The sequence below is a fragment of the Mastigoproctus giganteus genome, chromosome 8 (assembly GCF_048544385.1).
Source record: "Mastigoproctus giganteus isolate SK-2022 chromosome 8, ASM4854438v1, whole genome shotgun sequence".
Lineage (NCBI taxonomy): Eukaryota > Metazoa > Arthropoda > Arachnida > Uropygi > Thelyphonidae > Mastigoproctus > Mastigoproctus giganteus.
This window is the reverse complement of record NC_143582.1, coordinates 201064418-201080257: the sequence shown is the minus strand read 5'-3', so window position 1 is coordinate 201080257 and position 15840 is coordinate 201064418. Positions and strand designations below refer to the sequence as shown.

Below are 15840 nucleotides of genomic sequence, written 5' to 3'. Positions count from 1 at the left end.
ATTGATAGCCTCAATTAGCAACCGTCTGCTGAGTGGTAAATTAATGCATTGAATCAAAATGAGTAGCCAAGTGGTGTTCAGAAGAAACAGGGGTTTTATTTTTCCATAATAAAAGTTACATTTCCAATTGTTTGCAAAAGTTATGTTTTTTTTTTCCGAATGTTGCTTGGCTGCTCATTTAGATTAGATACATTTACTAACCACTCAGCACAAGGTCACTAACTGAAGCTACATGTTGTCTGATGATGGAACCAGCCAGTTCCAAAACTAGTCATAACAGTGCCTTTGAATATTGAATGAAAAACAGATTCTCCTACTGCGTGAAGTAACTAATATTGTTTTTAGTTAAAAACAGCATCAGTTACTTCACATCAGTCCATGGATAACATAGTAATTTCCAAAGGGCCATAAGCTTAAGTGTCACAGGAGGAGCAACACTGACCTCCAAGCAGTGAAAATGAACATAATGTGAGCATTTTCTCTTAAATGTTTGTTTTGAATTTGCACCTGGGCAAACTAAGGCCATGAGGCTTTAGTTTTCTCTGGATGAACAATCATGAAATCTTCATCCAAGACTAACTAATCAGGCCAGAAATTGAAAAATATCATAAGGTTCCTCCCTGCTCAGATTGGATTTCAACCCAGACAGTAATTGTAACTGCTTTGCTAGTCATGAGGGCTCCAAATGAGAGAAATGTGGTGAACCCACTTAATCGTACTGATTTCAATATGAATATGTATTGATTTTACTCGTTATCCAATTCATTTTTCTCCCTTAGTTTGTCCGTCTATCTACAGAGTATTTAAAAAGCAACTATCTCTTTTTCTTCACTTATAAAAAAAAAAAAAAAAAAAAATATGCAAATGAGAAAAGGTTTTCAGAATAATGCATCTTTATGCCTTTCCACATAACATACCTCACACCTCTATATCTCCACCTGCATTTTCTATTAGTCTGCTTGCTTACAATGCTCTCTGAAGAAAGCTAATGGAACCTGCCAGTAAACTGCATTAATCTGTTATTCCAATCAATCTAAACTCTTCGCTTTGTTCTTGTAATCTTTCTTCCCCCCCCCCCCCCCATCTCCACAAGTCACATTATGTAGTCAGGGCATCCTGCTAGCCATTCTCTTGGGGACTTTGCCAGAGAATATTTTGTCTAGCAACTCTTTGATGTATATTAAAAAGTGAGGAGGGGGATGAACCTACAAGACAAGGAATTTGAACCCTTGTCTTGCATAAAAATTACATGCAATTTCTCATTCTGAGAAAACTGGCCACAAAATTTTCTAATGTTGCTCCAAAAAATAACTCCTTTCTTGATCGGATTTTAACTCTGGTCCCTTCCATATGGTGATCATAACTATAATGCCACCAAATGAGGGTGGGGGAGTGCAAACAGAGCATCTTATTGTAATTGACTTGGAGAAGTGCATTTCTATTTGTTCTTTTAAATTTAAGATGCAAATGTTGGTTATTTTACAAAGCTCTATGTTCCTCAATTTTGAAAAGAATTTTAGAAAGTACCACTATTTGACTCTGTTTAACATTAATATACCATACAATCTGTCTGTCAAAAAAAGCACATGGCAATTAATGTTTCTAAAAAGAACTGCAAATGTTGAATGTTAACATATTTTATTCTTATTAAGTGATAATTATGTTCCCTCCAGATTTCCACTTTGTTTGTTACATGAAGTGGAGATCTAGAAGGGAGATATGCTTCATTTCTGTTTGGTTATACCAAGTGTAAATAACTCCCAGCAACATATATGACATCATCCTTCAACTTTTTAGATTCACACTGAGACATTTTTAAGAGCATGCTATTTCATGCTTAATTCATATTAAAAAATTTTATTTTCGGCATGGGCATTAAAAGTTGTCCGCAAAACCTGCATTATACAGAAGTCTCACTATATATCTTAAATATATTTATCTATCAAAATTGCATAACATCTTAATTTAATTAATAATAAACATTAAGAAAACAGAAATCATTACAATGTATAGATAAGTTTAACACGTGGCCAAATCTTAAATAAACCAATAAACATTAATAAAACAGAAATTGTCACAATGCTCAGATATATTTAACACACTCCACTGTAGTCAACTAGTGATTACACAGTAGTATAGAGCTGTATAAAGGAAAAAATGTTGATAAATAATTTGATACCATATAAGTAATTCTAATGGTATTAGTTATGGAATGTTCGTGCACAAACTGCCAGAATGCAAAGTATTAGATAAAATAATAAATAAATTTCCTGTTTATATACTCTGAACTGATTAACATTACTAGTTATATCATATCATTTGATCTCAGACTAGTATAAATATGTTCTAAAGATTGGCTTGTGTTTTGGAGGATAAATAATGGAAATTTCCTGGTGGAAAGCCCCATTATTTCATTCTAGAAAAAGTTCTTTCTATCAACAACACAATTAAAACTCAGTTTTTTCCACTTGGCAAGAAAAGGCATCACCAATTAGAATAGAATAGAATAGAATCTTTAATTGCAGCAATGATAGACATACAATTAGTCCCGTCACGGCATGGTGGTGCCAGGGGTTAATTAAGTCTTAGATATTCCAGAAAGTTACTACAGCATCAACAATTCTGGTTATGCATTTTCTAAATTAAACCCAGTTTAAAAACAGACCAATTTAATATAATGCTTACTTTATCTTGCTGTAGTCTTCTCTTTACAATCTTTGAACAACACACATTAACAGCACTTATAACATGACAAGTATTGAATTCCAAAAATGAACGACTGTCTATAATTAATATCTGAAAAAATAAAATAAATTGAGCATACAAGGTGTATAAATACAAAAAACTAATATGAAAAATTGTCTACTAAATAAAAACTCAGTTATTGCACCTTAAGTTCAGAATTAAATATTGTTTTTAACTATTATTTTTGTAGCCTTTCTCTTGGTATTCCACAGATTACCCTCCCCCAGTAATGGCATTTGGATGTACTGATTTTGTCCCAATTTGGCATGTACATCCTGCTGGTTTATAACCTTAAACAAGTATCACTTTTACATTTCATATTTCCTGCTCAAAAGGGCATAAATACATGGACCATCTTCTACTGAACACCACTCATGATGTCAAGAGGAAAGCAAGAGCTCAGATCATGAAACTTTATTAGAGTGGTATACAAACTTTGAGCTGGCTGTCCCTCCCCCATTCCATCCATTTAATTCTTTGCGTCTTCCAGTTTGATTGATCAAAAATTAATGATTTTTGGTGGTTACACTAATGGTTACACTCACAAAAAACAAAGTTCAGTTAGCTCCACCACACCGACTATTTTGTATGTGTAAGAAAATAAGAATAAAGTAAAAATAGTTTTATATTATTTTATTATTATTTGTATATTATATTATTAAATACAAATTGTTAAAATATTATATTACCGTACAAATAAATCAACAGCATGTACCCATGCTGGGTTCAACCTGAATATCAACATGCAGATATATTGGTTCTATTTATTTCAGTGTGCTCATCCTGCTGGCTTTTGGACTTAAAGAAACATCACTACTTCTCACATGAACTGAAATGTCAGGTGAGGTTGTTGACTGTACCACAATCATGTGTTTGATAGTATCCAATTCTTTGTGACTTGGTATTGTTCTATATTGTTTCCAGTAACAATTAAGCTCACTGTGCCCAATACCGCATTGCTAGTATTGGTACATGCAGCAGCCTGGAAAGCAAGGTATCTAGGATTTCAGGCCCTGCTTTGGGTCATAATGGAACAAATGAACATGGGCTGTGTTAGGGTAACTAAGAGTAAGAACATGCGCATGTATATGTGCATGCACTAATTCTAGGAGCATTGTAAATGAATTTGAAGTACTGATTAAGTTGTTGAATGCAGACATTGTAGGAATAGCAGAGACGCAGTCTCACTCAGACATAAGTTATGCTGAATTTGAATATGGGGAGTACAATGTATATACAGGAAGGGCAGACAGGGCAGGAGAGGTAGAGGGGTTTTGCTCTTAGTTAAGAAGAATATTAAATCTAAGGCAGCATATCCAGTTGACTTGGGTGACGAGTATGTTGAGTCAGTTTGGTATGATATAAGTACTGGGAAAACAAAACAGAGTAGGATTGTGTTATAGGCCTGCTCAGAATTATAAGATTATAAGATGTCAATCTTATAACTATTTAGTAGTTAGCTGCGAGCAGATCTGATGCATTTTCACTAACTTGTAAGCAATGTTAACTTACTATGCAACTTGAGGCTTTTGTCCTAAAATGCAACATAATTCAAATTACTACAAACCATCAGGCATCTCTCATATTGTGGAGTTATACTTTGCAACTGCCTTGCCATCATTGCAACACCAGGGCACCTGCCCACCCACCGAAGAGGAGCCAATCAGCTACGAAATGGTGCTGTCTGGGTGGTGGCATCTGCTGAGAATAAGCAACAATAGTCTTCTCCTATGGTGAAGAGTTACTTATTCGAAGTAGTGCAACATCATGGCAACTCGTTGTGAAGGTATTCACAATATGAGATATACATAATTACATAATGATGCCAATCTTAACTATTTAGTAGTTGGCTGTGAGCAGATCTGATGCATTTGCATTAACTTGTAAGCATCTTAATACAAATGAATAAAACTCTATATTGCTACATTTAAAGCATATCTTCTGAATTGACCCACATAGTGGGAGATTCACCATATTTACATAAGCACAAATATTTACAGCTGAACAGTGTACAACATGTAGCATGAAACAACAAAACTTCAGGTATGATAGTGATACAATATAATACAAAATACAAACTTAAAAGTTCATTTTACTGTTTCCAGCAGCCAGTTTCTTCTGTGAGTGATGAGGTTTGGATTCCTAGAAAATGGCTCATGTCTGGAAGATGAGGGCCCTGTATCTGTTTCCTTAACATCTGTATCTGCAATTAGCTGTTTATGACCCTGCTCAGGTTGCAGACAAATTGAATTTTGCATCCACATATGAGAAATTCTTTAGGGCAGGGGATGCCAGAAGTTTATCAAACTCTAACAAAGAGCAAAATGACTTTGCAATAACTGAAAGTGATCACTTTTTCAATTGAACTTCAATTTTTCATTGAAGTCACTATTTCAATGATAAATATATATAAATTGCTTGCTTGTTTGTAAAAATTCTGCAACTGACCAATCCTTTGGAAATTCTTTGAAAGAATACAGAAGGGTATGGCAGGATTAGAAATTATTATTATTTTTTATATGAAATATATATTTTTTGCCCCAAGATGAAATTTCAAATCCCACACTAGCAACAATGAGTAAAATATAGGGGAACTCCATGATAATAACAAGTGAAATATATGCAACTCTTCATATATCTGCTATGACTTTAACACATTCACTGCTTTTATGCATAAATGCATAAAATGGCATCAAGAGTGATGTGCCACAATACATACGAGCAGTCATTCTTAAGCAGTCAACCAATAAGTGCTGTAAATATAAAAGGCACAAAATTAACAGCTATTCAATACTGGCACACTGAATGCCTTGCAGTAATGCTTGGCTTTTGTTTATAGACTTGGCACACTGTTTTATTTGTTCTTTGCTAGTGTTCATGCTAGTCTTTTGATATATATATATATTTTTTTTTTTTTTTAAGTGTTTGTGTAAGTGTTTGCTATAGCAATGAATTCAAAACTTTTAATTTTCAACCATTATGTATGAATTTTCAGATTTCTGGGAACATCAGAATGCTGATTATTTACAATATTCCAAAAATTATGACACATTGAACAGGTTCTCTCACACTTAGATGGCAGTGAATGTGTTAAACTGCAATAAGCTTTTCAAAATAAGCAACTCTCATATATATCTTTATAATTCATACAAAATGAAGATTTACATGAATCTTTGTTTTACTTCAAGACAGTAGGATGAATGTACACAAGAAATGAATACACAACAGATTTTCTTTTCTTGCACCTTATTGAGCATTTATGGTAAACACCCTTCATAACATTCCCACTTTGCTTTTAATGCTCTTTTCTTCAAGCCCTACAAACAATCCTATGAGTGCCATGCATTTTCTAATGCCTATAGTGTTCTCTGGCAGAATTTTGGGAATCTGTAATCTATTTATTATAATATGTTATATAATACAAACTTTAATGCAGAGAGTGTTTCAATTATTATAGCTGAAACACTTTTGTTTCAGTTATACATAACTTCTGTTTGAAAAATATAACAGTTTTAACTCATACCTTTTCATAGGAAGTTCTTAGGCCTGACACTCGCATCAAATTAATACATTATATGAAACTAAATTTATGACACAATGTTATGATTTAAAATTGTTAATATATACAAGTTTCTTAAAAATAATCCTGTATTCAATTTCCATAATCTACTCACTGCCAAAAGGAAGAACAAAGTGAAGTCGATGTACATCAACCCACCATAAACTAAACCACCCAGCAATAACGGACAGAAAACTGAGGACAGTTGTCAAATTTTCTAAAATATTTTTAAATATTTAAATTATTTTAGACTAAAGTTTAGTCTAAAATATTTTAGAAAATTTGACAACTGTCTTCAGTTTTCTGTCCGTTATTGCTGGGCGGTTTAGTTTATGGTGGGTTGATGTACATCGACTTCGCTTTGTTCTTCCTTTTGGCAGTGAGTAGATTATGGAAATTGAATACAGGATTATTTTTAATAAACTTGTGTATATTAACAATTTTAAATCATAACATTGTGTCATAAATTTAGTTTCATATAATGTATTAATTTGATGTGAGTGTCAGGCCAAAGAACTTCCTATGAAAAGGTATGAGTTAAATCTCATATTTTTCAAATAGTATTAAAGTAGGAAGGATTGAGCTGTATTGCTCTTATATATTTTGAAAAAATATAACTTCTGTGTACATGGATCCAAAAATTTTAAAATATTTTTAAAAGTCCATCCCAAAATACTATAGTGATAGGATCTAATGATTTTTACCAAATTTTCATCGAAATGGGTTTTTAGTTGAATTCCTGGGTATTCTGTTGAAATTTTATGAATTTAAAAACATTTTCAGTGTATCAGCTATTCAGATTACATATTAAAAAAAATAAGAAGAACTTACATTATCAATATGATTTCTTACTACTGCAGCTAGCTGATGTACATCGACAGTATTAACAGATTGAGGGACTACAGCCATACTTAGCAAGTTTCCGTGCTGTCAAAACACCTCACATCTTCCTGGATCTTCCTAGCTTCATTGTCTCTCTTCTTCGGCCTGTCATTGATACCTATTTAATTTCCTATAGGTTATAATATAGCACATATTAAACAATGTAGCAAATTAAATATAATATAATAAAAATTAATGAGTAATATTTTTGAAAACATAAAAAATGCATTTAAAAATTCTTCTATAAATATCAAGAAAATTACAGAAAATACTTAATTCAATGAAAAACTAAACTGAAATTGTAAGTAATTAACTGTCAAATATTATGCAATAGCATTTCTAAATTAACTTTACATTAACGTTTGTAGTTTACTATAATAAGAACTGGCTATACATGTATATCAGAATTATTTTTTCTGCCTTTTGCAGTATTTCCGATTCAATGTAGGAATGGCTACTTAAGTGGCTCATCCACAGAATGCTGTGCAAAGTTTATTCTTTAGTCATTAACATATAAATAGTTGTCACTATAATTTGGTAACCATTACACAAAATTAAGTACATTTCTAACAACACTGCTACAATATTAAAATATATTATCTCTTATACTATACTGTCCTAATTTCATTATATGATGCCATCACAGCCAAGAATTATGAGTTGTTAATTGGGGAGGGAGAGAGAAAGAAAGAAGCAGTCGGCAGAAAATACTATCCTTTCCTTTGATCAAACCTGATTTCTTTAACCATGTTTAAAGAAAGATTTCAGGAATCATGAAGGCAACATCCGTTCGTAGTCCCAAGAACTCAACAATACACTTCGGCATGTTTTAACAGGATGGGTTTACTTTTTACTAATTATTTTCATTTTATGTACAGAATAAATGTTTGTTTAAATAAATAAATAAGATCACCCTCTACTTATGGTAGTATTGAGAGAACTCTGGGGAGGCAGTTAAGTGGTCATTATATTCACCTGGAAATTATTGGCGCTGGATTCCTCTTTCCCTTTGCTATGTATAAGTAAACTTAGCATTTTTTTAAAAATTGTCTCTTGCTCTTGAAAACATTTCAATGAATTCTATGGTGTAACTATATTTTATTATTAGCCATATAGTGCAAGGAAGCCTGAGGTTTTGGCTGCAAAAAAATTTCAGTTATCCTCTGTGTGTGTGTGTGTGTGTGTGTGTGTGTGTGAGAGAGAGAGAGAGAGAGAGAGAGAGAGAGAGAACAAGAGTCAGAAGTAGAAGGGAATCACCAAGGAAGAGAAGGATGATGGTATTCAGCTCAAGACCCTGGGTGTGCCATACTCACCAGATGTGAGCCCCTGGAGTTATCAAGTTGGAAAGTAAACAGCATTGTTATTTTTGGTCTTCAAAAAACATGTTCATTCACATTAAAAACAAAAGTCATATCCCATTTTAATGCATTGTTTCACATTCTCTTGTTGCAGAACAGAAAAATAAGTGGAGTCAGAAGTGAAACTCTCCTTTAAATATAAATATTGATTGTGGAAGAACTCGATGAATCACTACATGTTCTATGAATTCAAATAGGGTTAAAAGCTACTACTGATGCAACAAAAACCATATGTAGGGTTTATGGAGAAGATGCTGAGCATCTGGAAGTGTCAGCAATGATTTTCGGAATTTTAATCCGGCAGGCCAAATGAGATCAATACTAAACATCTGAAAACTTAAGTGGAAGTGAATCTTAGGTTGCAATTCGAGAAACTGTACAAAGACTCTACAAGTATTAATGCTTGTAATCACATCAGTATACCCAGAAGTCTCAAAGTTGTATATTCTGGTCCTCAGAAATTTAAGCATAACAACTGCGACATAATGAATCTTTTCTGAGTCATTTCTGAAAATCTGAGTCATTTCTGAAAATTCAGCACTTATATTTCTTTTCTGAATATTCAGCACTTGTATTTCTTGTCTCCAGTCACAACTTGTGACTGGAGACAAGAAATATAAGTCCTGAATATGAACATTCATTGTGAAAAGCAAATCCAAACACAGTTATGCTTTGCATACGGTGGGATGCAAATGGTATGAAATATTTCAAACCGTTCAAATCAAATTAGACAGTCAGTGTTCTTGTAGTAACATTCAAGAATGAATGTTACTACAAGAACATTCCTGTGCAATAAGGCCAAACCACATGTTTCATGCACGACTCAAGAAAAACTGACATTGCATGTAAAGTAAAATTTAACAAACACTTAAGAAGAAATGATTCTAAGACATTGTGTTAAAGACATTTCAGGTGTCTAATGAGATTTGCTAAAGGTGAAGAAAATCATTTTTAAACTACATAAAAAACAATTTCTTTTACTTGTTGTAGTCTTAATATACCGAAACTAAAAGTCTGTCCACTGAAACTAAAAGTTAACCACTGAAACTAAAGTCTGTCCCAGCTAACTTCCTAAAAAGCTGCTACTCTGCTGTTATATCATTGCATGCAGTAGTCATTCACCAAGTGCTTCATATGAAACATAAGCAAAGCATAAGAGTTTGATTTTAACCTTTAGCCAGAGGGTGGTTAATTGCTGGAACAAATTCAAGGAGGAACTGGACAAACTTTTAGAGGGAATTATTGTGTGAATTTTTTTTTTTTTTTGGTTGATGCTACATAAGCTCATGCACTTGCTTTCTTGCATCACATGCCTCTATTACTATTATTATTACTATTAATCTAATAATTTTTGCTTTACAGTTCCCTTCTCTCTAATTGGCTATCCAATTCAGCCTATAATTTTATTTAATTCATTATATCATATAATGAATTAAACAAATTTATAGGCTGAATTCACATTCTTTCTCTTGCCTTCCGTATCTCTAATTTCTGCTATCCTTCTTTTATTAGTTTTTGCATTTTGTGTAATTTACGACTATCTCTATCTTCGCATTTTTCAGTAAATTTTGTGGTATTTTATCATTTATTCATTATTAATTTATAATGTTTATGGGGGGGATTTTTTTCCAGATGCAGGAATATTTAGTTACAGTCCCACTGTAAATGGTTATATCAAAAGAAACAACTGATGAGTCCCCCCCCCCCCCTTTTTTTAATGATTCTGGCAAGAGGGAAAAAAACAGTGGGTAACATTAAAATTATAACATAAAATGTGCTATCAACAACTGCATTGCAATTATCATGAAATAAAACAGAATATTATAGAAAGTGGATAAAACTGCAATTAAATGATGACGAACGCTGGCAAAAAAAAAAATATATATATATATATATATATATATATATATATATATATACAGTGCTTTTTTTTGTGATGGTACAGCGTACAGGCACCTTTATTAACAGTGACGTGTGACATCTGGATGCAATGCACTTCGAAATTTATAATATTCCGTAAATTTTTTCACATGTTTACCTACTATTCAAATAAGCTTAACATGATTTAACTAAATTTGCATTTTTTACTGTCTATTGTTAAGATATTTTCTATATAAAACTGTATAACTATTTTTATAATTCCAAATTACTCAGTGGGACCTCTGTTTAATTATTTTGAATTCCCCTTGGAAGTTACATTTAAAATAGTTTCAGTTGAGGGAAGAAAGTTTTCATATAGCGAACGGATTATGAGAGAATTACCTTGGTAGGGCATTTCACATTTCTGGCCTTCAGGCAATTAATGCTGCTGCACGAATTAAGAGAGCTAAAGTGATTAGTATTGTATAACTTAGCAGTACCTGGTAAAACCTATCTGACCACCTGTCCACATACTCTTGACCAGTCGCGCTGGTCAAGAGTGAGCAGATCAAGGGGTATTCCCAATGGGCTCTGGCCCACCTTCTACTGCAGTGGTGTCCAACCTTTTCCAGTACTGGGGCCATATTCAAAAAAATTCAATATTTCTTTAGTGTGTTACATTTTCGATATCTTATTGCATGTAAAAGTAAAATTGAAAATATTCAAAAATTTAATTAAGTACAGTACACAATTACATTTACTGAACAAAACATTTAATGAGAAAAATTTTTTGATAATAAAATTTAAAATGCTGTTTTAGTTAACTTTCCTTGTGGGTCGTAGGTTGGACACCTCTGTGAATCAACTGTAAGCGCCCCGTTTGAGAATTAGAAAAGTGATTTTCTTTTACCCCATAAATAATCATTTGTTATTTTGCGGAAGTGCATTATCCACATTTTTCCGAAAATTTTCCCCATCTCTGTTTCCACCTTACTTTACCTGAATATCCGAATGATACCAATATTTTGGACAGTTTTAAAAAAAGAAAAGAAAAAAATTTAAATTCAAGAACTAGTGACAATGCTGATGACGAGAGAAGGAAAACGAGGACAACGAAGGTATTAAACCTTCTAAACATGAAATGTTGGCATTTGGTGAAAATGAAGTTAGAAAATTGTCAATTAGACTTAAATGCAATTCATGGGGCGCCTCCGTAGCCAAGGTGGGAAGGAGCAGCAGCAGTGCATAGCACACGCTTCTTGATTAGACCGGGGTTCGAGCCCATCACCACCAAATACGGAAAGGTCAGGGAATGACCACCGCATATCCAGGAGCAATATGGCCTTAGTTGCTAATGCTCCTAAAAACCAAATAACAACAGCAATTCATGGATACCTAATTGATAAGAAGGTTTCCGAAGAATTGAAGCATTTGATGAACACTCTGAGTACGATACCAATTTCACCGAGTGAATGTGAACAAGGATTTTCAGAAATAAATCTGATCGCCAACCAGTGGTTCGTTGATAACAAAAACAGTTTCTTCACTACTGTTTCTTAAAATTGTGGGCTGCCGTTGACGTGCTGCGATCCAGCGAAATATGTCGATTCGTGGCTGCTTCGGAAACGTCATTCAGCAACCGATACAAAGAGCAGGAAAAGAAGTCAGCATAGGGTGTCAGATGAGAACTTAATAAAAATTTGGAATATTCTATAAAAACTTTATGAAATCATTTTTACTTATTTTTTTTATATACTTGAATAATAAATTTATGCTTAATAAACTGTGTTAATATACTTAATTTTTTGTTCTTATTCTAAAAAAAAAAAAATACTACTAAAGTAATATTGGGGAGGGGGGGGGGATTAGAGTACTTTTCATATCCTTTTAATTTTCAATTTTTCCCGATAGCAAAGAATGCGTACCGGAACCTATATTTTTACAAAAAAAGCACTGTGTGTGTATATATATATATATATATCAATTTTATAAAAAAAAAAAAAAAAAAGCCAAAATAACAACGGCATTTGAATTTTCTGTTTATCCTCCGGGATGAGCACATGGTCGCAGGAGCTCACAAGGTTGAGAGAATACAGGAAACAGCACCGTATTTAGCAGTCACTCAATGCACGTGTACTTATGTACCCTCGCGTTGACTATTCGGCTATGGGGGCGGAGGTTTAATGGGAAGTGAAGAAAAAGTGAAGAAGAAGAGGGGGAGAAGACAGAGAGTGGTAATCAATGGACACTGCTCATCGTGGACTGATGTTATTAGTGGAGTCCCTCAGGGCTCAGTGTTGGGTCCATTATTGTTTTCTGTATTTATAAATGATATTGATGATGGTATATCGGGCTTAATGTCCAAGTTTGCAGACGATACAAAGGTTGGCAGGGTTGTCAAGGACACTACTGACACTATGCTGCTGCAACAGGATCTGGAAAGGTTGAGCAGATGGGCTGAGAGGTGGCAAATGAAGTTTAACATTGATAAATGTAAAGTACTACACATGGGAAACAGCAACCCCAGAGCAACGTATCAACTCTGTGGTACTACACTGACAGTGGTAGAGAATGAAAGGGACTTGGGGGTGGTTGTGCAGGCAGATATGAAGTTCTCTGAGCAGTGCAGACGGGCTGCAAGAGTAGCTCTTGGTGTATTGTCAATGATATATAGGAATTTTTCTAGCAGGGATAAGGAGGTGATTATTCCATTGTATAAGGCAATGGTCAGGCCACACCTAGAGTACTGTATACAGGTCTGGAGGCCTCATTTCAAGAAGGATGTAGAGCTGCTGGAACAAGTACAGAGAAGGGCAACAAGATTAGTGAATGGAACAAAGGGGTGCTCTTACGAAGAAAGGCTTAAGTTTTGCAAATTACAGTGTCTGGAGACTAGGCACCAGCGAGGTGATCTAATAGCAGTGTATAAAGCCTTGAATGGTTTGAGCATGCTCAATGCTGATGGGATTCTTCCTCTCACTCAGAATAATCACCTGAGAGGGCATAAATTCAAATTGAGGAAAGACAGATGTAGGATAGACGTGCGGAAATTTGCCTTTGGCCAGCGGGTGGTTGGTTGGTGGAACCGACTTCCATCACTTGTTGTTGAAGTTGATAGCCTAAACAAATTTAAGGCTCAACTGGACAGGTATTTCGAACGAACGGAGGGGTGAAATGGGAGTGGGTTTTTTTTTTTTTTTTTGGCTGATGCTGCATAAGCTTGCTTTCTTGCATCAAATGCCTCTACTAATGCTAAGTCAAATTACATAAAGAAAGAAGTTGCCTACATAGTCTTATTAAATTTGCTAATTCTGACAGGAAATTCGAAAAGCATTTCTCTCCATAAAGGGAAATGAATAACGATGTTATGAAACAGAAACGTAACATGACCTTTATTCAATAGAACATTTCCAATTTCTTCAAATAAGAGAAATCGACTGGGAGTGACTGTGCACGTGATTAAATTTATAGTTTAAGAATCGTATTATTTTGTTCTGAACTCTTTTCATTCCGATTTGGTTGGAATTTAAACATTTTCAGATGTAATCTGTTACATAGGTAAAAAAAACTGAATAAATTTAGACAGGCACCCGTTGATAACGCTGAAACTAATGAAGTGAATTGTCACTATAACAAAACTGAAAACCAACCGCAACAAAAGAAAGAAAAATAAATTAAAACAGCGACCATCGAGTCCCATCTCGTTGGAATGCCACAAAAACGACAATGGTTGCGAATTCACTGTATTTCAAACGTCAGACAAATCAATGCAACAGCAACTGAATAATTTATCAGCACGCCAATGCAACAGATTTGCATAACAGTGGCCTATTCAGAGAAAAAAAATAACCTACAGCAGCTTTAAGTTCTCGGTAAGCTAATCCAAACTGCCGACAAAAAGCGAGAATAAAAATTAAAATAAAATAAGCTGAAGGTGGTAGCATGAGCAATGCTTAGCATCTCAGCTCATTACTGCCCTTTTTTTACAAACACTGAAATTAAAAGTAAAGAAATACAAGCATCGGTAGTTGCAAAGTATAACCAACTGTACGTCGTCTAAACGTAATATTAGTTAAATTGCAAAGACAAATTAAATCAGTAGGTTAGCAATTTGGGTAAGCCATGCGAAGTTGAAATTAAAAATTATTTTCTTCATTATGTACAAAAAATTATATTAGCATAACGATCAGTATACAGTGAAACTGCGGATTAAGGACGTTTTCTGGGGGGTTCAAAATAAGTAAAAAACAGTCATATAAACATGTGTTCGATGCTGAACGGCTAAGGGGCTATGGCCGGTTCCGCTTAAAAAAAAAAAAAAAAAAATGGCTATTTTTAAACTTAACCATAACTAGTAAAATGTATGCTTATTTTTGCATTTTTTATCATTCAAAACTCCACAGTCACTTTTTAAAATTCAAACAGACATAGCTCCGTAAACGTTCATAATCGGAAAGTTTATCGTGATTGTTTTTGTTATTTTGTGTCCTAGAATAAGTCCCAGAATTATTTTTTATTTTCTTGACCCCCCCCCCCCGTATATATATGAATTTTTTTTTATACTTTGTACTCAATTCGTAGACGGGAAAACTCCATTAATAAAAGAATTACTGGGCTGGAGACATTTCGCTTGCCTTTTTTACTCACTAACGAGAATCTTTTTGGTTTCCTATTTCTTTGTTGTGAAGTCACCTTGGACCCCCTCACATGGATACATCTCGTCTAGAGTACAGTTGGCAGTTAAATGTGGGCTAAATATATCGGGCTATAGATAGATCTCATAAAGGAATTAAAAAAAAAAAAAAAAAAAAAAAAGGAAGAAGAAGAAAACATACTCGCCTCATCACTTCCAAAACAGCTGTTTAATTAAAGTAAACAAAGTGGTGGGTCCTTCTCAAAGAAAACCTGGCAACGATCCCCAGGCTGCACTAAAATGCGTAATCATTCTGAGAAACGGTGATTCAGCCACCGTAATTCTAATATGAAAAACTAGCAGCTACGTAATTCAAGACGCGTGAATGGTAAAGGTTGTATGTAATCACTATCAGAGACTAACAACCCTGCCTGTACTCGAGGGACCACCGCGCTACATGATCATTGGTTTAGAGGCGAAAGAAGTGGCGTCTCACGCTGACACTTGTAGATGCTGAAAACAGCACGATTTGATTTAATGCAGCAGCCAGATGAAAAAGGAATTGGGCACATGTAACTGTAGATACACGTGGGCGTATTACAAAATAATTATAAACTTGTACTCAATTCGCCTTTGCTCTCAGAATTCTTTCAAAAAACGAATTACTGTACTAAATGTTGAAGACCTGCAACCTCCAAGGATTCTAGCGTAGTTTTAGGGTTCTTTGCTGTCGTTTAGAAAAATGACATTATCAAGGGGTGTCATGCCTCAGAGAGTCCATTCTTCAAGGAGCACATGTAGGT

At 34.2% G+C, this 15840-nt stretch overlaps 1 protein-coding gene across 6 annotated transcripts in view; it reads right to left on the bottom strand.

The window, feature by feature from the left end:
* Positions 1 to 15840, bottom strand: part of LOC150082178 (uncharacterized) — a 168383-nt gene that overhangs the window by 63496 nt on the left and 89047 nt on the right. For all 6 annotated transcript variants that reach the window (XM_090379154.1, XM_090379153.1, XM_090379159.1 and 3 more), the window contains 2 exons: positions 7136 to 7316; positions 2686 to 2796 (listed from right to left, as the gene is read on the bottom strand). In XM_090379154.1, coding sequence (XP_090235280.1) covers positions 2686 to 2796; positions 7136 to 7213 — 189 coding nt within the window. In that variant the 5' untranslated portion in view covers positions 7214 to 7316. The remainder of the gene's footprint in view (positions 1 to 2685; positions 2797 to 7135; positions 7317 to 15840) is intronic.